At 42.6% G+C, this 23750-nt stretch overlaps 1 protein-coding gene across 1 annotated transcript; it reads left to right on the top strand.

The window, feature by feature from the left end:
• Nucleotides 1-463: 463 nt before the first annotated feature.
• On the top strand, nucleotides 464-17180 carry TMPRSS3 (transmembrane protease, serine 3). Its single transcript, XM_010024862.1, has 13 exons — nucleotides 464-481; nucleotides 1895-2039; nucleotides 3984-4094; nucleotides 4971-5087; nucleotides 6164-6287; nucleotides 7382-7507; nucleotides 8234-8277; nucleotides 8948-9113; nucleotides 10580-10749; nucleotides 12317-12412; nucleotides 13502-13644; nucleotides 15103-15255; nucleotides 17163-17180. The coding sequence occupies exons 1-13, from the start codon at nucleotides 464-466 to the stop codon at nucleotides 17178-17180; spliced, it is 1431 nt and encodes a 476-aa protein (XP_010023164.1).
• The last annotated feature ends 6570 nt before the right edge of the window (nucleotides 17181-23750 follow it).

Genomic DNA, 23750 nt, shown 5'->3' with positions numbered 1-23750 from the left:
ACACAAGTAACGCACAATACAATTGCTCTGGCCTTGTGTGCTGAAGAGATAAAACACCTGGAGCTTCTACCCTCTGCATCCCACAGCTATGGGCAGACTGCTCAGCTGCACAAGTCTTCATAAAAGATGAGCATGTGCTCATCAGCTGTGGTGGTGCTTTGCTGACAGGTTACAGAAAAGTTTGCAAATACTACAATATTACCTGACATTCTCAGGCTAATTAAAAAGCATGCTGAATTTTTATCTTCTTCTTTCCGCAGCCATGCCATCCAGGGCTATCCGATACCCGTCACCAGGTTGAATTACACAGGCTGCTGCCATAATGCCGTATGCAACAACTGACTGAGCGGGCAGCCACGGCGGCTCAGTGAAAACATTTCCAGAGCAGAGTGGCTTAGCAACCTCAGAATTTCCTTTTGGTTTCTTTTGATAATGAAGAAAGAAAACAGTTTTGCTTTTAACTATGACTTCTCAGGAAGAGGTGAGTGAAGCTTTGGGAGCATGTGATATCTTCTAAATAAACGACACATCAGTGTCTAGCTTTTATGTAGTATACTTCACAATGCTGTTTAGTTTCCTGATGGACAACCTATGCACCAGTTACAAGGCTTTTTAAAATACATGTATATTTAAAAATCATGCACAGCAAGCTGTCCTTTTCTCTGCCTTAAAGCCAGCAGACTGTGTAAAGTTTAATTTATGTTCATTGAAATGTACATGAAATTTTACCAAATGAAAGAGTAGAAACCTTCTTGCACTTGTTTGCTGAAAAGCAAAAAGATATTCCAGGTGACTTAAAGATACAGTGCTGCAGACAAAGTATGTATTCTTTGCCTAAAATGTGGCATTGTGAGCATTTTCTGGGACTGACTCTGCAAAAGTGCTTTTTTTACAGCTTACCAGCTCCACTGTCTTTAACAAACCTGGACCTATTTCACATCACTGTGAGTTCAAAAATCTGATTTCTTTTGCCAGTGACAGCGTGCATAACCAGAGTTAGAAATTTGCATTGCAAATCTATTTACCCTGAATTCTAGTATAGCATGGTTTAATTATTTTTCACTGTGTGGAAAGTCATCAAAGGTTTTCTGGAGTAAAATTAAGTGGGCCGCTGCATGAAGATCCTGTCAGGTGATCTGCATCTGTTATATGCTTTTTAGTCTCTCTTGTTTCCTATTGACAGTAAAAAGCAGGGGATGGATTCACACTCCCAGTTATTAAAAGTAACTACAGTGCTTGGACAAATTTTAACAAAAATTAACTTCAGCAGTTTGATGTTGAATTCATTGTAAGAGCTCCTGTCATGAACATTAAGTACACAACTTACTGTACTGTGTCCAGCTCTGGAGTCCTCAGCACAGGAAAGACATGAACCTGTTGAAGTGGGTCCAGAAGAGAATCACAAAGATGATCAGAGGGCCGGAGCACCTCTCCTATGAAGACAGGCTGACAGAGTTTGAGTTGTTCAGCCTGGGGAAGAGAAGGCTCCAGGGACATCTTACAGCAGCCTTCCAGTATCTAAAGGGGCTTATAAGAAAGATGGGGACAAACTTTTTAGTAGGGCCTGTAGCAGTAGGACAAGGGGTAATGGTTTTATGGTAAAAAGGGGCACATTTAGACTAGACATAAGGAAGAAATCTTTTCCAATGAGGGCGGTGAAACACTGGCACAGGTTGCCCAGAGAGGTGATAGATGCCCCATCCCTGGAGACATTCAAGGCCAGGCTGTATGTGTTACTGGGCAACCTGATCTAGTCGAAGATGTCCCTGTTCATTGCAGGGGGGTTGGACTAGGTGAAGGTCCCTTCCTAGCCAAACCATTCTATGATTCTATGATAACATGTTACAAGGTGATTATTTTTTTTAACTATTTTTTTTTAATCCAGTTGACTCAGGTACAAGAGACAAATCCCACTACTGGAAGTCTTGAAATCATCTCTATTACAGAAGATGAACCACCAGTCCCAGAAATAGAGTTTTCCTTCAAAAGATTTTTCTGCATACCACAAGCAAAAGTGGATCCCACTGCAGATGGATCTGGTAGGAATACTGCACAGCTTTTTGACCTTTGTAATCTAATGCCTGCTGTAGGTTTTAGCCTTGCAGAACTATGCTTGCCTGCTATGTCAGTGAAAGCAGTCACTTAGAGGAAGAAGAAACACAACATCACTCTCCAGCCATGAGGTTCGCCAGCGTATTAACAGTCAATGACATCTTGTGTCAGTTTGTGTACACAAGCATTTTTCACAGCCAGGGTATTAACACACTTCAACCACATAGCAAATATTTGCCCGCACTTTTCAAACACATTTATTTGAAATTTTACCAACCTGGAAATTGGTCCATTAAAAAACCTGAATATACAGTACATCAGCCTTGGAGGAATAGCATGCACGTTTGCTACTTCCTGTAGGATTCATGGCAAAAATAACCATTAACCTCAACAGTGGCAGGTTGAGCATCAAGGATGAAGATAGAGCAATTTGATTTTCTAGTTCATTAGCTACTAGAGCTGTCTAAGATCCTGTCATACCAGACACCAACTCCACTGCCAAAACCACTTACTCAGCTGCTGCTGAGAGTTTGTGTAGGCTGGGATTTACTTGTGAGTCTATAAGCAGTGGAAGACACACCTCATCCTTGACTGATTTTAATGTCTGCCAATCTCAAAATGAAAACTTTAAGAATGAGGGGGTGATGAGCTGTATGAATTAAAACTGAAGACAAGGTTCTGCCAGTTCCTGTGTGTACCAATGACAAGCTGTGTACACTATTTTCCCACAGTATGTGTTATATCAGAATACATTTGATACAAGTGAACTGTTCATTATTTTCAGTGGAATCTGTTGTCTTCTAGATTGACAATACCACTAAGCTGAGGTCAGCTATGGAGGTGGTTGGTGAGCATGACTGGTTCAGATGATCAAATGTATTCAGCAATTATTACTTATGTATATCTTAACTTTAGATGCATCTTTTTTCCTTGAAACCCCAAAACTCATCCTTGAGCAATTGCCCAGTTCTCTCCTTGTCTTTATAGCAAAACTACAAACAGATCACCTTTTCCCACATTTTTCAAGACTAGTCTGGGGGTCCCATTTTTTGCAAATTTATCTTCCTAACATTTCTAGTTAACCTTGCTTCCAAGACCAAAGGACTAATGACTTTCATCCTTTTTGTCTTTAACATCTATTTACTAGTTAGTCCTGTCTTTTTCTTTCTTTTTCCTTGTTCCTGTTTGAATCTTTAAGCTCCTCTTACTAGTTTCCCTGCCTCTGCTACCCCAGCTGTGGAGGAAGGTATTGTGCATGGGACTTTCCTCCCCAGTGCACAGGGCAGAACTATGTGGCCTCCATCCTCATCCCAGGATTTCAATTGTCCTGGACACTCAGTTGCCCCAGTGCTCAGAGAAGCATCCAGCTGGGGCTATAGTTAGAGGGAGCACTGGGACCGCAGGCTTGGTACCAGCAGGAGTCAGGAGGCATCACAGACAGGAACAGTCATAAAGTGGAGACTCAAACTAGTCTTTTCTACTTCCACTGAAATAATTTGTTAGTCCACTTGAGCTTTCTAAAGTCTTCAGAGAGTATACCTGTACAGTCCACACAGGCTTGTTTTCACAAACAGTTCTGAATTTCATTTTTCAGTGTGATGTAGCCCATGAAAATTGAAATGTAGAGCTCATACTCTTGATTATATTTAGAACAGACCAAGTGCTCTGTAAGGGCACGATTCAAACCCCTCTTAAGGCAAATGCTAAAGAGGTGTCTGAGAGTACCAGTCAGCCCAAAACTCAGAGCCTTCTCAGCCCCTGAGCTGGGGGATCCGAATCACTCTGGGTCAGGTCAACTCATGAAGTATATGAAGAAGTTACTACTGCCATCTAGTTAAATGTTAGATAGATCTTTTTCATTGCAAACTCAATCTTTTCATTGTAACTCTGGTTTAAATACACAGAATGTATTCTCTCTGTTTGGTTCCTAGGAGATATTGATCCACCTTCAATGTGCCATGTTTTTATGTCCCTGAAATACTTTCCATATATCTGTGGTTTATTCCTTGCAGTAATCCTAGCAGTTGCCATTGGCCTGGGTGGTGAGTACAATTAGTTATTCATTAAGTTCTCACTTAACCTTTCAAATGCTTAATTTTTCATGAGCCTTTTTACTTAGAATGGAATTAAACTGCTACTGTGGCTTGTTTGCTGAAGTAAAAATCTTGTTGGTGTGATAGCTTTAAATTTTATTTACATGTAGGATAAAACAGATCTGGCACTCATGAGAGGATTGGTGTAATATTTACAACACAGGGGAACCCGCAGTTCCAAGAAACCTTTCTCTAGTAAAACTTCAAGGATTCCTTTTGGGTAATAAGCTATGGGGGAAGCAGGAGGCTTCAGGTAGCACACATCATATTCTTGTCCTGTAATTCACATCTCTAAGTTTCTTTTCAAGGAATTAAAAAACTTTACCCTTTCACAAACAACTTTCACAAAGGAAAAGAAAATGCAGAATGAGTTTAGTTGCAACTGGAAAGCATGACCTATTCACATCTAGGTGCTAAATACACTGATGCTAGAGCAGTGCATTCACACCATAAGCTTGTGGAAGGCTGAGGCATCTCCTCAGGAAGGAAGTGCACTCCTGTATTTTGCAAAGGTCTCCTTGCTTTGCTGCTGAGAGGTTGAGGCACCAGGCAGAAACTTGCCCTGGAGTGAAACATAAACTGGGTAGAGAGAGCTGGGAAGCAGTCGGCACAGATAACAAGGCTGGCTCATCCTACAAGTCATCATTAATGGATGAGTTTAACAGCACCATGTAGCCACCTCAGGTTGTATTTCAAAAGTTCCTAGAGTATGGGAGTTGTCTTTTCATTAGCAAGACAAAAATCTGGCCAGATAACAGAATTCAGAAGTGTTAAATTAATATCCAAGTGTATTTTCATCACCCTGTTTTCTTTCATTCTTGTTAGTTCAGTACAACTGCATTGGGAAGTTTCGCTGCAGATCATCCTTTAAGTGTATCCAGAAATCAGCCAGGTGCAATGGTGTCTTCAACTGTAAAGAAGGGGAGGATGAGTACAGATGTGGTAACTTTAATTTGATTATAAGTCCCTCCTACCTCTTCCTGTAGCACCTGGCACATTATCAAGAAGTGTATGTTGTAAAGAATTTGGGTGAGACAAGAAAGATAGAGACTGATGGACTATCTAAATCACCACTTCAGAGGAACATCTCTCTGAGGTATTGATTTACGCTTTGTAAGAAATCAAACTGCTCTTAAGATAAATGTGATGATTGCTGAATATTGCTACTGCCATTTTGGGCATGTTTCTTCATTAGAAGTCTAGATGCTTCTCTACTATTAGCATTTCCTCTGCCTGCAAGGTGTACCGTCACTGCATTGTGGTGTGTATATAGAGCACTCTGTACTCACTGGCACACAGCTGCACTGTGGCAGTTTTGAAGACTTCAAAAGCCAGTAGTTATCTTAAGAAATGTGGGAACAGGAGAGATCAGCACTGCCTTTTGTGCACTGAGTAGTGCAGAGTTTGCTGCGTCATATGCAAAACATATGCCCCCATGTCTGAGTTCTTCTCTGTCACGAGCTCCCAGCCCACACATCTCTCTTCTCCCCAGCCTTTATATGCTCATCATCCCAGACACACCAGCCCCATTTCAGGAGAGGGAAGCACATAGGAAACTCCAAGGGATCCCAGGAGTGGCTGGGAGTAAGCGCATTCACCTCTCTGACAGTGCTGTGCAGCACAGGAGGTGCCAACCACCTTTCATCACTTACCTTGACTGTAGGTTTCCTTGATGCCAAGGCATCTGTAGCCCCAACTCACTGCAATCAGCAAGACTTGCATAGGCTCACTGGATGGCAAGGCAGTCTTCTCCATCTGTATTAGAGCTAGCATCCCCTATCAGTTGCCATGAGCATAGACTTTTTTCTCCTGGCTGTTGCATCTCAGTATATCTCGGTTCCTTCCTTAAAGAGGAAAAAAAAAAAATCTGTGAAAGGATCCAAGTGATGAAAAAGACAAGCAGTAAAAATTCAGTGAGCCAAGAAATGTGGATGCCACAGTAGTACGTTGACACTGTTGTGTAGCCGGTGGTTCTTCTTCACAGCTAACTCAGGCTTTTCTTCTCCTCAATCTCAAAGTCAGGTTGAGTGGCAAGAAAGCAGTGCTGCAAGTGTTCACTTCTGGATCCTGGCGAACGGTCTGCTCTGATGACTGGAAAACAGAGTATGGAAATACTACCTGCAAACACCTGGGTTTCTCAAGGTAGGAACACAAAATGGAAGAAACTTTATTTGGCATTTTGAACAAACCCTGGGGTTTTCAATCTTTCTAATGAAACCTTGTGTTAGTCTGTGCTTTAAAAGAAAAAGGACTTACCAATCCACCTCTAAATGACATGGTTGAAGAGATTTGGAATGATGTGAATATTTGTGTACTGCAAATACCATTTATTACTGCTATAAATTTTGGGATGATGGCTAAATAGAATGGTTTGTTTGAATCTTCTGTATGGGATGCAGGTGCCTAAATCCTACTTGTCTCTCTAGTGGCTTACAGCCTGTCAGAGAGGCACTAAAAACCATGTGAGCATTTTCCATTTCTTTTACTTCCTCTGCAAAGTATGAAATAGGAATTAGGAAAGATGTGGAAATAGGAAAGTAGGAAATAGGAAATAGGAATTACAATAGGAAAATTGTATATACAATTCATGACATCTGTTAGAAATTAAGGTCCATCTCACAACTGGAGAAGAACCTGGCAAGACAGTTCTTACCAGATTGATCCCATTCCTGAAAAAGCACCATGTCTTTCACTGACTTTCACACAATTGAGAAGGAGTTTGAAGTTGTGACTTGCAATGATGTTGTTTTTTCTTACAGTGGTGTTATTCTGTTTTCTGCACATTACAATCACGGCATAAAGCTTCTCTGAATAAATTTGTCTTGCCTTTAGGATAAAATACATCTCAATTGTTCAACAAAAAAAGATGAGAAAAACTACAAATCATTTATCCTCCCTGTTGCAAAACTTAACTCTAGTAAAAGGAGACAACAAGCTTGTTAGTGCTTCAGGAAATGTGCTAACCAGTTATAACAAAGACTTTGTTTCAATATTAGAATTAAAATTTACTTTCTCTGCCAGTTAAATGTCTCTCAGCATGTTATGACTTCCACACATGGTTATGGCAAAAATATGTGCATGTTATAAAAAACGTTTCTTGTGGTGGTTACAATTACTTTATCAGAATCTGATTATTGTGGTTGTGACACTGGATTTTCTTTAGCAGAACTGCTGAATTATTTAAACAGATTGCTGAAATGCTGGCTGAGGAAGCTGTGTTTATGGTTTATTTGCAGTTATGTAAGTTCAGGTTACCTGCCTGTGGCTGCCGTTGAAAAACAGTTTCAAAGACATTTTGTATCCCTCAGCGACTGGCTATCAGCTGATCAAGCAACATCCCTGCACAATGCAACAAACCTCAGGTATGCCTCAGCTTGTTCATCCTGACAGACAGAGAGCAGTCAATAGAAGCAGAATTATTAATAACAGTTTGAGATTGTTGCCTGTTTTTTTCAGGCAAGTCATAAATGGTTGGTAGCATTATCCATCACAGACCAAGGTTCAGTAGCAGTCTTATTGGAATATGAATTCAAAGCCTGATCCAAGGCCCATTAGAATCAGCGAAGGCTTTAAAATGAGCTATTTGAAAAGTCTATTTGTCCCACAGTTCCTTTTTTGTAAATGGATAGACATCAAACACTTACATTTTTTTCAATTGTGAAGCACTTTGTTTCAGTTTACAGATCCCTAGATATTTCCCAGTGGGCTTATGAACGCTTTATGGCCCATTTCTTCCTCCTGACAATTGCTCGTTTTTCTTAGTTATCTTTCACTGAGAAGCAAGCTATGGATCCAAGGAGGCTACAGATCGCATGTTGAAAATTGCTGATCAGCCTCCCCTTGCAGAAGAGCGAACCACTCTTCAGTGGGACAGCATATGGTCTGCAGGGCTTCCAAAGGTGTCTAAGCTCCTAAGTATTTCAGCTAAATGCCCTAAGTAGACTGGATGAGCATATGACTTTGTAGCTCTTTCAATATGAGTTACCTGTATTTATGTGCACATAGCTGTACATGAAGATGACACAATATTGAAAAAACACACAGCATTTGTGAATTGGAACTAATACTGCACTGTCTTTTCATCTTAGAGAGGAATGCACTTCTGGCAGTGTGATCATCTTAAAATGTTTGGGTAAGAATCATGAAAAGGGAAAATAAAATCCAAAACCATCCTTCTCATCCACTGCGTGGCAAGAGTTGGGAGGAATTGTGTACTCAGAGCATACTATACCAAAAAGAATTTCAGAAAATGAGAATAAGCTGGGAGGGCATCAGATAGCAGGACTGTTTTGGTGAGAATCACAGTAGAAAGTAGACATTTAAGGATTGTGATTTGAGTGCATGGACTGATACCATAATTCCAACTCCTTGCCATCTCATCAGAGAAAGGGAAATTCTGTTTTAATACTTGAACTTTCATTCCATGCCTCTCCACGTCAGCTTGGTTTTAGACTGGGATATGGAAAGTCAAAAAAAGCAACAGCAAAATAATCATCAGGGGAGAAGACATGCTTCCACCTGCTTGTCTGGGGCCCTGGAACCCTGTGCATTTAAGGAGGGCAGAACAGTGGGGTTACAGCTCAGCTGAGCACTACATTTACAGGGGAGAAGATGTGAGCTCTGCAGCCTCCATACAGGCTGCCAAGCATGATGCTGCAGGGATTGAATGGAGGAGGAGAAACCTCCTGAGCAGCCGCAGCTCTAGATGTGGGCCATGGGGATGGCTGGGAGTAGAGGGGCTGAAGGTGACAAAAAACATGCCCGTGTTTCCTCCGAGGACCTCAAACCTTTCTTTCTGGCAGCGTGCGGGACACGGGCCAGCTACAGGCCACGGATCGTGGGGGGCAACGTGTCGTCCCCCCAGCAGTGGCCCTGGCAGGTCAGCCTACAGTTCCATGGGCAGCACCTCTGCGGAGGGTCCGTCATCACCCCGCACTGGATCGTCACGGCTGCCCACTGTGTCTACGAGTAAGTCCCTAAACTGTCTTGCTCGGGGTGTCCCACTGACCCCACCTGCAGCACGTCTGTGTGTGTGTGTGGCTACCACCAAGACGGACTAATGCACTGTGCATTCTTCTTACAAATAAACTGCAGAAGAGACTGGGTTATCCTTATTTCATGGGCTTGCTCCGTAACATTTAAACCACCTCTCTCTCTTCTTGTATAAGTGCAAGTCTCTATCGGAAAAAAAGTCTCTCCAAGACGTGGTCTACATCAGGGGCCCCAGTTTTCAGATGTTACAGGCACTCCTGGCTTCCTGAGAAACCAGCTTAAAACAACACTGAAGTGCTAGATTTTAGGTATCCTGATCTGCAGTTTCTGTATATTGCACATGAGTTAACAGCGCAGTAGGAATTTGTACTTGACTGCTCCCGTACTCAGGAGCTTTAAGAGAAATTACACAATCCTTTTCAAGTCCACAGGATCAATCAGTGGTACTTAGTAAGTTGTACTGCGCTTAGTGCCCTTTACCACATATTCACTGCTTCTTTTTATGCTCGTCAAGTAGTCTTTGAGTTGTAAATAGATGCTAAACAGTAATTTAGACTCCTCTTCTTTGTTTAATTATAAACATAGCCCTCTCTTTGGTAATGTGTTGCCTGGTTTTGCAGCCTTGTCTGTTGCTAGTAGTGCAGGAGAGCTCTTCTCACTCCTATGGACTCCAGGCCACTTTCACCAAAGACATTTAGACAGTTAAAACGGGATTTGTCTGGCCACTTTTAGGCACCTACAACATGGATGCTTGCTTCTGAGCAAGTCCTGTGGGATATTATACCCAGTAGAGACAAGAGATAGAACAGACAAATGCCACTCCTAGATTCTGTCTTGCCATAAAGCTAATTACTTGGGAATTAAGCATTTTAGGACTTTTGTCCTTAGCTCTGTCCCTCACGACCCAGTTGGTTGTGGTATGTCCAAAAAGTGATGGGAAGTGTTGGGGATGGGACCTGGCAACACAACCCTCATCGCTAGATCCTGCTGCTAACCCACTGCTAGCGTGGTGGAGTGAAGCCAGGAGAAGAGAGGCTGCTCATGTGCTGAGGGATTTGGCTGCTCATGAGCTGGGGGCAGAAGCATCTTCCAGAAGGAAAGCCTCTCCCTTGAACATGCCTTGCTATAACTGTGGCTAAGCTAGCCTGATGGCTGAGCCCAGGTGTGCCAGGCAGCATCACTGACTGCTGTGGGGTCATATAGGAAGACAGAGAGGTAAGCCAATGCAAAGCTTTCATACGTCTGTAGAAAGCTGCACAGACAACATACCACTGATCCAGTGTGTTACTTAGCCACCCTTTCTATGTTTTTAGAAATTAGATGCAAAACATAGCCAATATTAAAGGGTAAACAATTTATGAGGTTGGTAAGTTCAGAGGACAGTTAGACAACCTGAGGGCTTTCTTGAAGGTTTTTCACTCTCTCCTACTTCTTTGTTTCAGCCTGTACTTGCCGAAGTCATGGAGTGTGCAGGTTGGTTTTGTGACTCAGCAAGACACCCAGGTTCACCCATATTCAGTGGAAAAAATTATATATCACCGGAATTATAAACCCAAGACAATGGGAAATGATATAGCACTGATGAAACTGGCAGCACCGCTTGCTCTCAATGGTAATTCTTCCTGTTAGCTTTCACTTGACTTTTTAAACTTTCTAGCTAAAAAAGTGAAGGGTCTTTCTTAGCATAGACAGGGAAATTTCTGTTGGTGCACTATGCCTTGACCCACCTCCTCTAAAAGCAATGAGAAATATGCAGTGTGGATGTAGCCAGCTTGCTGCTGTGATGGCAAGGCAGTGATACCTGTTCAGACTACACTGGCAGAAACCCCATAGAACTCCTCTGTACTCAATATCCAGGCATAGCCACAGGGCTCCGCAAATTGTTCCCAGTCTATTCTGGTATTGGTTTACTGAGGGCATTTAATAATAGGCAAACATTAACTTTATTCTTTCTAAATATTTTTCCTATCTAAATTAAACGCCCCACCTCATTTTACTCGGAGATCACAGAGATTTTTGTCATGTTCTTTCTGTGAATATGAGGAGATCCAGAAGCGTCCAAAGCTGAAAGTCAAGCTTAAATTTCAAAGAGGAGAAAAGGCAATCCAAATATAATTATGCTTTTAAATTAAAACTACTTTTGTTTTCGCAGTAGGATGCTACCTACCTACAGCTGACACAGCTAGTGAATTGAAATAACATGTAATAACATTGTATTAATTGAAATGGTCACCTGCCAATACCTGCTAATCACTGTGAGCTCTCTGCAAAGGGGAGCTGGCTCTCTCTGACGCATCTAGATTGGCAATTCCTATATCAATTATCTTTAAATACTCTAGACTTCCTCTTGGAAAGAAAGTTAAGCTTGATTTTGTTCTGCTTTATACTTCAGCTAGTGCTGTTTTCTTTTCTTGGGAATAAGTTTGGGAGTCTGTCAAGAGTAGCAATAGCACTGCACCTGAATGAGATACTTGCTATGCCCTGCGGGGGCTGAGGGCAGCCCAGGGGACTTGGAGGCTCCACGCTGGGACTTGGTACTTTGAGCTGGGATCATTGCACTGTGCAGAGCTGAATCACTAAGAATTACCCAGAAGTACATTGTATCTTCCCTTCCTTGGCTCGGTGCCAGCTCATCTTGACATGTCACCGTTTGTTCCTGCAATCACCAAACACTGGTTGTATTGCATGGCATTGTGTGCCCCAAGGCACAAGCCGATGGGTAGGAAGCAAAAAGATGTCTTGTTGCCCTTTCAGAAGAGCACAGAGATGTGCACGCATGTATGCACCACTGCACAAGACCTGTTAGGAGGTACCCTGCAGTCGTGCCAAGGTGAGCCACAGCCATTTCTCTGCCCAGGCAGTGTGCTGTGGGGTCTCTGATCTACCCATCAGATGCATATGTATGTGGTGCATTTCTTGTTTGCTCATTCTTCGATTTATTGACATGCCAACGCTTCCTTTTGTTGCTTCGTACTTGAAACTAATTGGGCCTGAGGTAGGTATCGATTCAAACCTATGGAATTGGCCATAAGACAAAAGACCTTCAGAACTGCCAAGTTATTTATGTGAGGAGGGGGTTCATAAGAAGTTCACTGCATGCCAAATCTTCATGTTTCATTGAGCCATACAATTTTTTGCTAAATTTTAAAAGGAATTTTCTCTCTTCTTATAAAAAACAGGTCACATAGAGCCAATTTGTCTGCCTAATTTTGGTGAGCAGTTCCCAGAAGGGAAAATGTGCTGGGTATCAGGATGGGGAGCAACTGTGGAAGGAGGTATCTTAAATGACCTGCTGTTGATTACACTACATGAAACATCTCACATACAGTAAATACAGGATTTGTTTGGAACATTGTTTGACATTAAATTTTCTGGAATATCCAGGGCAGGAGGAGGGGCAAGAAGAAATATTCCTAAATTTTATGTTCACCCTGAAATTTATCGCAAGGAATGGATGGGTACACTCTGTGAAAAGGTTGAAAATGACATGAGGACAACATCAGTGTTGTACGCAGCCTCAGTCAAACAGGCTGTGTCATTTATAACTTCAAGCACAGAAAGCACAGCATGAATGCAAGAATCAACCATCCATTTTTTCAGAGAAAGCATGTACACATTTTCAGGCAGGTTCAATGATGTAGAAATCAGATCTGTGAATAGGGAATTCTTTTTTTTCTTATCATTACCCACAGGTCATACTAATCAATAATATATAGTGAATCACTTCCATGTGAAAATGCTTGAATTCTCAGGTAACTGGGTTTTATCATTCTTCATTTGTCTCAATTGACGTGTTCCCATTGTTCAGAGAACAAGAACAGTATGTTACCTGACCTACTGATAACAGTGAAAGGTGGGAAAGAAATGAAAGCAAGGTTTACCACACAAAAGTCAGCTATAAATTGACAATAGACGTTGTGCAAATGCTCCCATTTATAGAAATGATCCGGTTAGACTCAGAAGAAAATAAATATTTATAAAATAAATCAGATATTTGCAGATGATTTGTTGACTAACAGAACAGGTGATAAATTTGAAACAAATTTTGGCACTGATATTGAAGACAGTGTCCAACGTAAAAGCTTTTTAAGTGCATTGCTGTCATTGATTCTCCAGTTTGAAGTAAAAACACATAATGTACAGCTTTGTTTTATATACTGTGATAATCTCTACAGAGCTGCAGGTTACTGGATTTTGCATTTGATGAGACAGTTGCCATTATTTGTTTGGTATGATTTTAACCATATTTCTTTCTCCCTAACTTGCCAATTCTTCATATATTAAGACATTTTCTGTGTGTAACTAGAGATTAGTTTCTTCAATAGAGACTTTTTTAAGTTGTGGGGTTTTTCCTTTTTTAACAGGTGATACATCTGACACCATGAATTATGCAGGTGTTCCTCTGATTTCTAATGCAATTTGCAACCACAGGGATGTCTATGGAGGGATCATAACTCCTTCAATGCTTTGTGCTGGTTTCCTAAAGGGAGGGGTAGACACATGCCAGGTATGGAAGTTTCCAAATTGTAACAGAGCTTATTAACAGCAGCAGTGGAAAAACATGAGTGATAAGTTATCAGAAAGCACTCCCAGACTTTTCTTTGGCAAACATTTGGGTTTATGCCGTTTACTCTGTTTACCATGAATATCGATCAGTGAATGTGCATGCATTCATACGTTACAATTCCCTTCATATATTTCTTCTGTGGACCGTACCTACATATTCTGAAGCCAAATTTACTTAAGACATTTTTTAATTTCTTGCATGTGGCACAGCATGGTGCCATCCTTTCCTTGACCTGGCTGTGGCCTCTGTACTGCATTGAATTGTACTGCACTGCACTGTGAGCAGCTCCGGAGGCATGCTAGGTGTAGAAAACCCATGGTCAAAAGCAGCCAAAGTGTACATCAGTAGAGAAGAAGAAATGTGAGAGTAGAGAGAGGCAGGGGAAGGAAGAAAGGGAGAAGTGTCTGAGTAACTCAGAAGACTGGTGATGACTCTGGAGGAGAGGAGTTCATAGCAGTGATGAATCAGAGCACCCTTCACAACACAGGGTGGTGATGCTTCAAAATCACTGTCAGAGTCGTGACAGTACCCACCTTGTGCCAGATCTCATTCCCATACACACTAATGTGGACACCTAGCTAATCACGCATGAAGAGCAAGAGCCTGGGAGGAATTCATGTTTCCAGGTTTGCTCAGTTCCACTTTCACATGGGACAACACAAAGCAAAGACATAAGGTGCATAGATTTTCATTTATGCTGCTGTTTGCACTCCCTCCCAGCATGTTACTATGCCTACTGGAGCTGCCCAAAGGCAGCACACCAAGCGACAAAACAAGCCCTACTCACCAAAGGGAGAGGCTTGTTCCGAATTCCCTTGTTTTCCATTGTTGTGCTGACTCTGATGGCCATAGGGCAGGAAACTGCCCCAGCAAAATAAATGGAGAGTTTTCAGTACTTAGATGTGAGTCCACTGAGTTGGATCTCCTTAGCAAGGTGCCTGGGAAAGAACAGTGAGAGACAGCATGCAGGACAGGCAGGGAAGGAGGCAGAGAACAAGCTTGTTGTTGCAACCCTGGGCTCAGCTAAGCTCAACAGCTAGGAGCTTTTTGAGAGAAACAGCTGTGAGTGACCAAGACCATGGTGTGGAGGCTGCAGATCAGCAGTGCTCTGCCTGGAGGACAGGCATGCTTGCCAGCACGTAAATGTTGTTTAACAGCAGGCTTCAACATTGCTTCTGTTGTACTGTACTGCTAACTGGGGAAAGAAAGGTATGATCTAATACACATGATATCTCTAAGAATTATCCAACTTCTGCTGTAACATATGCTTTTACCAGCACCCAGAACAGAGCAGATACCAGAGTCTTTGAATTACTAGACTATGCGTCTCTCCCTATCCCCTAAAAAGATGTTCCGCTCCATTTCTGAGGCACTAACATTTAGTTCTTTGTCCTCCAGGGAGACAGTGGGGGCCCTTTAGCATGTGAAGATAGGAGCATCTGGAAGTTGGTGGGGACCACCAGTTTTGGAGTGGGCTGTGCGGAAAAGAACAAGCCTGGTGTCTACAGCCGAACCACCTCCTTTCTGGACTGGATACACGAACAGATGGAGGTCTGGTTTTGCCCTGTCTCTCCATCTCTGCTCGCCGCTTTGCTCTTCCTGTGCCACACAGAGTTTAGCTCATATTTGTCACAGCTGAGTTGTGTTGTATGGACATGTGTAACCCGAATGAGTGTATGGGGCTGGCGGCAGGTCCACATGCAGAGTGGACAGAGCAGAGTGGGGAGGGAGACTTGAGCAAGATGTAAAGAGCACTGGGCAGGGGTAGGGAGGAGAGAAGAGCATATGTGTGTGAGTGACTGGAGAGGGGGCCTGGAGGCACAGAGCAGGAAGGTGTTAAAAGGCTGAGTGAGGAGATGGGGGCCAAGAGAAGGGATGCTAACGGTCTTTACCCAAAAGCTGTGAGGCTGCTACAAAAAAGCCTAGGGAGTCGAAGTTGAGTGGGCCAAAGGAATTGGGGAAGACAAGAGACAGTGTTGGCTGGAAGGAGAGGACAGCAGAGTCAAGGAAATGGGGGGGATGCTGAAGCCATCTTCACCTGACCCAAGGGTGGCCCACTCTCTGGAGACCAAGTTCTCTGCTGTCAGCACCCCTCCAGAGCTGCCAGAGAGATGCTAGGTTAAGTCAGCTGAGCAGGAAGAGTTGTTGTGCTTCTGGAGGACTCCCAGGCAGGGATATGTTGCCTAAGCAGAGGCATCTAGAGCCATTCTGGAGACCCCAGGCTCTTCTGTCTGGTTCACAGGTATCCCTGCAAAAGGGAAAGGATCTGCAGCTAGCCCTGCAGCTATCTACCAGCCCCACAGGGATGTCTCATATACCCTGTGCTAGCTCAGGTAGATGATAGAGGATCTATGGGAGAGCTGAGGCTTTCCGGACCTCCAGCAAGTCCAGAAACTACCGTAGGTCACGCAAAGTGCATTAAGACACCTCTGGTTTCTCCAGAAGTTCCTGTGCTTTCTTCAATGAAAATTAACTCTTGTAGCTACGTCTTAGTAAACAAGTTAGGGAAGAGACCAATTTTCATCGAACAGATACAAAATTGCAAGGTAAGGAATTTGGCCATGCCCCTAAAAGCTTTCTTTCTGGAAATTAGCTTTATAACAGCTTTCCCATCAGGGCAAATCATCTAATGCAAGGCATGATCAAAGAGGACACATTTGTGTTTTCTGATCTTCCATTTCCAGTTTTGAAATCTGAAAAAGACACTTTTGTCTCTCAGAATTTCAGGAGGATGCAAACATTTTGCTAAAGGCTCTCTCCTGTGGGTGCAAAGAAAAGTTTTCTACTGCTTTCCGCTGTAGTTGATGTCATTTAGCAAGGTGTTTCTCCAACATTGTTAACAGAATTTCTGCTGCCTCCATTTTGGGCAGCATTGCTACTAGGGGGGAAGCAAAAAGTTTATAGCACTAAGGGGAGTACCAGTGATGACATACCTTACTGTCTGAGAAATATGCTTCAGCTATTAAATCTGAATAGACATGAAAGGTTCCTACCCCAGCAAATTAAATAAATAAATAAGAAACCAGCAATGGAACAATTAAGAGGAAACAGAATAAACCCCTTCAAAGCCTACCCCGTCCCTGCATGTATGTGTGTGTCCCATGCGTGTCGTATCTACCACTATTACTAATATATTCCTCCATCCCCTGTAAACATATTTCTGAGCCTTATGTTCCTGTCTCAGGTCACATAAGGCTGAGAACCAGTGAACTGAAGGGGTGGCGAAGCTAATGGCATTTGCTCGGGTTCACAGTGCACACAGTAGGAATTGGAACACACCTCTCTTGTGGTGGTGGTGTGTTTTCTGACAAACTTCCGCTGGTAGTCCTGGCTGCAGCAGCCCTGCAGGTACTTTGGTGACCCTTGTATGCCAGGGACAAAAAAGTCATTCCCTTTCAGACTTCAGTAGGCAGCAACACAAGCATTTGAACAGATGTATAATTGCTTTTGCTTCCCAGAGAGAACTGCAGACCTGAGGAGAGAGGTGCTGCTTCTGAACACCCACAGCCCCACAGAAGGACCCAGCACATTCTTCTGAACACCTGCTCCGAGCTTTGTACCTTCACAGACTACTTTGTACCTTCAGAGACTGCTTTGTACTATTTCTTTTTGCTACTGGTAACTGTACCTAATGAAAACTGCTGCACATTCAGCCCCTTTTGGATGGAAGAGGCAGTTGGATACTGGATGATGAGCATGCGTATTTACTGTCAGCCACAAATTTCACATGTAGAAAAAGCTCTAAGACTGGTAACCCAGGATGCTATCACAATAAAGTTTTTCAGGAACCATAAGTAAAAGACTAGAACAACTTCAGGTCAGGTTTTAGCAGTTATTTTAGTACTTACCTTCCAAGAACCAGATGACAAAAAGACTTATTTCCTGGAAGTATTCATATATAAAGTCAATGCTCTGTTGCACAGGGAGCAACAGCTTCTTTGAAGCCATTAAGCAAGCAGGAAGTAGCAGTTGTCAAGCATCTGGCAAGTATGCTCAACTCTTTTTAGAAAAATTCTCTGGATTCTAATAATTTATCATGTGGCTGTGAACAAAGTCCCCAAAAATTAGGGAGTTCTGAGGTGTATTCTTGTGGTAAATAACTCTGGAATGAGCAACACACAGATTGCAACTTTACTGAAAAATTTTTAGATTACTGAAAGTCTTAAAGGGAAGAGAAGCTTCTTTACTGCCTCTCAATATGCTAGAGAGTCAAAATCATTGCTTTATCTATGATGCACAATGCAGTGCAATAGCCACTGAACACTCCCAAGCTCACATGATGTAGTACAGCTCACCAAGGCACTCATGCTCAGCCATCTTCCCTGTTTTCCCTCTCTTTCTCTGCAGACAGTACAAAGTAGATCCTGCACTCTTTGTACCTGTTAGTGACCTCAGTACACTATGCAGATGAACTGTGCTATCAAAGGACAAAATACCTGAAGTGCTGCTGTGGTTTCTTGTTTGACAAGCCATTTTAATGTAACAGCCTTGTGTTGTTAGGTTGGAAACCACCCGATTGTTTTGCACTTGCTCTTTGTAAAAACCCTGTCTGGAAGTTGTCAATTTTAGAATTGATGTCTGGGTTTAGGTGGGCTGAATAATGGATAATATTGTTAGAGCTTTTCAATAGCAGCCAAAATGTATTTTATGATCTGATCCAGTGTGCTGATCTGCTTGAAATGTGGTTTTGGGTGCAGCCTGTATGCTTCTGAATCAGTATCTGCATCACCACTGCCATCCACCACTGCTGCAAGAAAGTGCCAGTGAAACTGGAATTGCATTCTCACTGCAATGTGTTGGATCAAAATTGAGAGAGAACAGCAAACGCATGCGAACTGTCAACCTCCATGTTGTTCTGAGGATACAGACTTTGATCTCAGAGGGCACTTCAACAATGCCTTTCACCCTGGCTAAAGAAACTGCAGCACAGTAGAAACAGCACTTACAAACCTGGCACGTTGTTGAGAAGAAGAGGGAAGCACTATTGCAAGTCTGATACAAAAACTGGAAGGAAATGGGAAATTTCACTTGACGGAACCATGACAGAATTAAAACAATGTTGAACCCTTGTGTAACTAGAAAATATTCAGAAGAGCTTTAATGTTCACTGGTTGTTTTCATAACATTTTCACACCCCCAGCAGGGCTCATGTTTTAGAGTTATCAGCAGTCTGGAGATGAGGGCACTGCTCTCTGAGCTCATGGAGTTGTTATTTCATATTTCTGAAAAGACCTCTGAAACTTCCATTTGGACTCCTTCTATTTCCATGAAAAGACTGTACAATGAGTATCCATTGTGGCCTTTGTATTGAAGAGAAATCCAATGTAAAATGTAGAAAGCTAGTGAACTCTTCTCAACCAGAAGCCACACTGACTCCCAGATCAATGACAGTCACTTATGGGTATACCTAACTCAGGTTACTAAACTGCTCCTTTTCTTTTGATCTTCTCCTCTTTATTCAATGAAAATAATTGGCTACACCACGTATGCATCTACAGAGGCCTGCCAAACCAGGCAGGGCTGAAGGCAGCTGTAGTTTAACTAATCCTGATTAGGAGATTTATGGTAAACAGCTTGGAAGTACTTAAGATCTCTATAATAGAGGGGTGCATATCTGCTACATTATTAAAGAGGCTGCTGAAACGGCTTCTAGCTCGTGAACTCAGATCTCTGGTTAAAATGGTTACTTTAACACAGGATTATATTACAGCCGTAGTGGTCCTTAGAAATACAACCTGCTTGTATGCACAGCTTGTGGAGAAAACTTGCATCAACATGTACTAGACTCTCAGAAAACGTATCCAACTCCACAAGAAATGTCCACCTTGTGAAGAAAAATTCCTTTGCCATTCCTCACCTGTTCCTGTATTTATGATAGTTAAGTCTGGAAACTGAGACAAAGCTGGTAAGTTTGGATAAACCAGATGTGACTTTTATTCAATGTGCAGTTTTCCTAGACACTCTTAAGCATTACATGGGTAAACTCTCCTCTGGCCAACCTGAAACTCACTTTTTTTTTTACTTGAGATGTACAAATAAGAAGGCAATTTCTGTAAAAATGCAGAGATAAGAATAAAACTGAATGCCTAACTTTTGTGGCTGAGAAAGCTGAAGTGTTTTCTGAGAGGTGACATGCTTTTAACACGCTAATACATATTGCACCAGGAAGCAATCACTGCAGAGGTGGGTATGAATCACAGCCCTGCTCGTAGGGGCTGTCTCTCACTGACAAGATTCATATAAATCTGTAAAGGGAAATACAAGAACTGTGCATTAAACTTAAAAAAATAGATCTGGTTAGTCCAATTTTTTTAGTGTCTGCAACACTGAAGGTCGAAATCTTGCATTCTAAGTAAGTGCTGCACTGTAAATTTTGCTGGTTTTGGTGATAAACCTAGTTTGATCCCTGAAAGGTACACACTCTCGAATATCTCTGTCAGTGTAGTACCATTTTAAGATGTGCTGATGTAATTTCTTTTCTTCAACAAATAGCCCTGTGAGAAGCAGTATCACTTGAAGGCAGCAGGAGCCTGAGATTACATCAAACACAGCAAAAAGTGAGCTTACTTGAGCTGTTTAGCTTTAAGGAAGGAACAGGGAAAGGTACACGGAAATGTTTCTTATCTGAACTGAAAAAGCATGCTCAATCATTGTCTTTAATCTCTGGTTTTACATGTTTTACATTAGCAGAGGCTTCTGAGTTTGTTTTGTTGCTTTTGTCACATATTTTCTTGCTGTAAAGCACAGCAGATTGTGTCCCCAGCATTGACACTGGTTGGATGGGTAGGGTTTTGAACAGTTTGCTTCAAGATTTGGCAGGGGAGGGGTAAAAATGCAAACTTGTGGATGGCACAAAACAGCCAGGCAAATTTTTCCTGATTAAAAGAAAACTGACTCCGTAACTGATTCATTTTCCTGAAGAGCACTTTGTTAGCTGCCGGTCTGAGCAATACAAATGTAAAATGCAATGGGCAAGAGGGAAAAAATTAGTGATTCCTCCATCTCCTTATGCTGGAGTGTGTTTATACAAGGTAGATTCAGGCACATGACTGGCAGTTGAGCAAGGATCCTGGCCTTGCCTTGGGCACCCACATTAGACCTCTGCTCTGAGGCTGCCAGCATGCACCTATGTGTCCCCATAGTCAGGGCTGGGTACGGCCACACAGCAAAAACCAGGTTGGCAAAATGCTACCTTAGAAGACAAGGCCAAAGCAACCACTTTAATCCTTTAGCAGAGGACTAAATAAATAGAAATTAGCAGCAAGTGGGATGCTACCCTGTGCACCTGTATTTCAAGGACTGTTCCCTGATGAGCTTGGTGCAGGGCAGGCTGGTGGAGCTCCAGGAGCTGAGTGACCACCTGTGGCTTTCCCAAGAAAAGATTTGCTTCATTCTTTCTGGGATAACGTTTGGACTTGGTGATCTTGAAGGTCTTTTCCAACCTAGTTGATTCTATGATTCTATGAATCAAAGTGGCTTACAGTGGCAACAGTAGGAATGAGGCCTTTGTCTCTCAGGTGTGGTCCTAAAACAAATATTGTCCCCCTGAAGCCTTCAGGTGAGAGAGGGAGGGCAGTGAGGGAGTCAAAAATAAGAAGAGTAGAGAACAAGACTGTCTTGAAACACCACAGCACAAAGCCCTTAGGGGAAATAACTTGCACGTAAAAATAAAGCCATCAATACATTGTAATTTCTTCTTGCAGATTTCCCACTTTTTGAAGTACATTTTGAAGTACAAGTGCAAGGAGGTTTTAGGTCCTTTTTATACAACTAGTGTGATTGCCATGTATCATTTATTTGGGCACCCTTACCCTCAGCAGCAGTATCTGTATCAGAAACAAATTTGAAATGCTTATGATAATATTAAGCCCACAGCAGATGGCAGCATACATCAAATTTTTGCCTGTTTAAAAAAATCCCGAAACTGAGCAGTTCATGCCTCAGCAATCACAAGCAGGTAATGAAAGCATGATTATGGTCCCTATCACACTCTTGGCTGTTCGAAGAGAGGTTACTGAGGAGATTAAACTCCCTGATCAGAGGATAGGACTCTCAAGCACCTGAAAGCATGGTGAGACCATCCACAAGTCTCCTCAGATCTTCTCTGGTGGATGCTGGCCCTGGCTTCCCAAACTGTGTGACCGTGCTGTCTGCCAGTGCTGCTGGGTCCTCGTGCTATGGGATGTCCCAGAAATCACAGCCTCAGGCTTTCTCATGCTGTGAAATATTTAAAAGTGATAGATTTGATATTTTTAAAATATTAAAGAGTTACAGTGGAATAGCAGTAAGATGTCATTGCAGAGCTGGTTTTGATCCAGAGAGGTCTGCTGAACAGAATATTATCCACATCTTCCTGGCTGGACTATTCCCATCTGAGACTGAAGCTGTAATTGCATACTAACAGTGAAAAAAAACCTTTTCCCTGCAAATTAGTTTGTGTCACTCATCAATGGCAGAAAGAAAAAAGTTTATCTAGAGATTTAGCAACTTTCATTTTTACTAGCACTTTTACTAGGGCTATGATGGTATCACAACTTTACCGGCCTCAAAGCAAAAATACAACTGTCACATAAAGATGTTTCCGTACAGGTATCCTGTGCTAGACACTTACAGCCATGTACAGATACCCATCAGAAAGCTTAATTTTAAGACACACTTAAAGCCCGTAGGAAAATGGAAGCTAAGCTTCTCTAGAAGCAAATGACTTCATCCCACTGTGGCTGCAGCGAAAGTAAAGGGAAAGATGGTCGTCTATTAAGATTTCCTTCACCTCCTTCTCCCGCTTCTCCTTGCGGGCGGAGTAAGGCACGGCCGTGCCCTCTGGAGGCTGCAGCCGAGTGCTGCATCCCTGCCCCTACATGGGTCTGCGTCCCCACATCCACCCACTCCAGAATAATCCCTGCTTTTTATAGTGCAATACCCCTAGATCCTCTCCACCTCTCAAGACCTCTTTCTTTTAAACCCTTTGCTTTCTCCACCCCTCTGTATCCCTAAATACCCATCTTCCCTCCCCTGGCTGGCCCTCACATCCCTGCCCATGACATCTGGCTGGCCAGGAGGTAGGACAAGCACAAGCCAGCCAGTCAGCCCAGTGGCTGATGTGCTGATGACAAACCAAAGCCTGAAACCCCTCTCCTTCTTCTGCAGCAGGAACAGTCAGTCAGATCTCTTTCTTCTTACCAGCTTTACCATTATTGCTGGCAGCCCTGCCTGCTGTGTAATGCCAGATATATTGCATGTGTGCTACACTGGGATCAGTATTTCCCACCTTTCTAAATCTGAGGGCTATGGAGTCATTTTAAACAAAGCTAGGGACCATCTGGCTTCATGCAGCCAAACTGATTTTACACTTACGAGTAGACATGCTTCTTTATTTATGCTGGTCTCTTTTCCTGTTCATCCGCTTGTTTGTGTGGGCATGTGCTCATATTTATGATGGTTATTTTTCTCCTTTTTGTTTGGCAGCTGCTGTGCAGTTCACCCTCTGATCACTAACAAGCTGGGATGGGAGACTCAGAAATGCTGCTCCAGATGATGAATTAATCCCCCTTCATGTTGCAGTAGGACAGGAAGATAATGCTGCCCATTGACCCTTCTGGGACCTGAAGCTCCTCATCCCTGCCTGAGACATGAGTGAGTTGAAGAGGAGAGCAGTGACTACTGTTTCCAGCAGCCCTCGAGATGCTGCCAGCATCCCTTTGTGAGACATCAGGGATGACAGGTATCTATCCGGCACAGTTAAAAGAAAGGAGAGGTAATAAAAAGCCCCTCTGCAAATCCATTTGCATTTGGCTCTGTGCTTATGTGCCTCACAAAAGAAGAAACCCCATTTGTTGCCTTTTTTTCCCAGCACTTCCAGCCTTTGTTCATTTTGTCCCTGGACTGAGCGTAATTTGAAAGCTTCCCATCAGCTGCATAATTTAACAAGTAAATAAAAAATATTGCTGAACACACACATAAAGGCGTTGATTTGGTGATTCACCATATCGAAGATAAGTTATTTAGCAGCTGGCAGGACACACACCCAGTGATGTGGGGCAGTACTG

Source organism: Nestor notabilis, unplaced genomic scaffold (assembly GCF_000696875.1).
Source record: "Nestor notabilis isolate BGI_N333 unplaced genomic scaffold, ASM69687v1 scaffold11592, whole genome shotgun sequence".
Lineage (NCBI taxonomy): Eukaryota > Metazoa > Chordata > Aves > Psittaciformes > Psittacidae > Nestor > Nestor notabilis.
The sequence above is the reverse complement of the archived record's forward strand: the minus strand, read 5'-3'. Positions and strand labels throughout refer to the sequence as shown.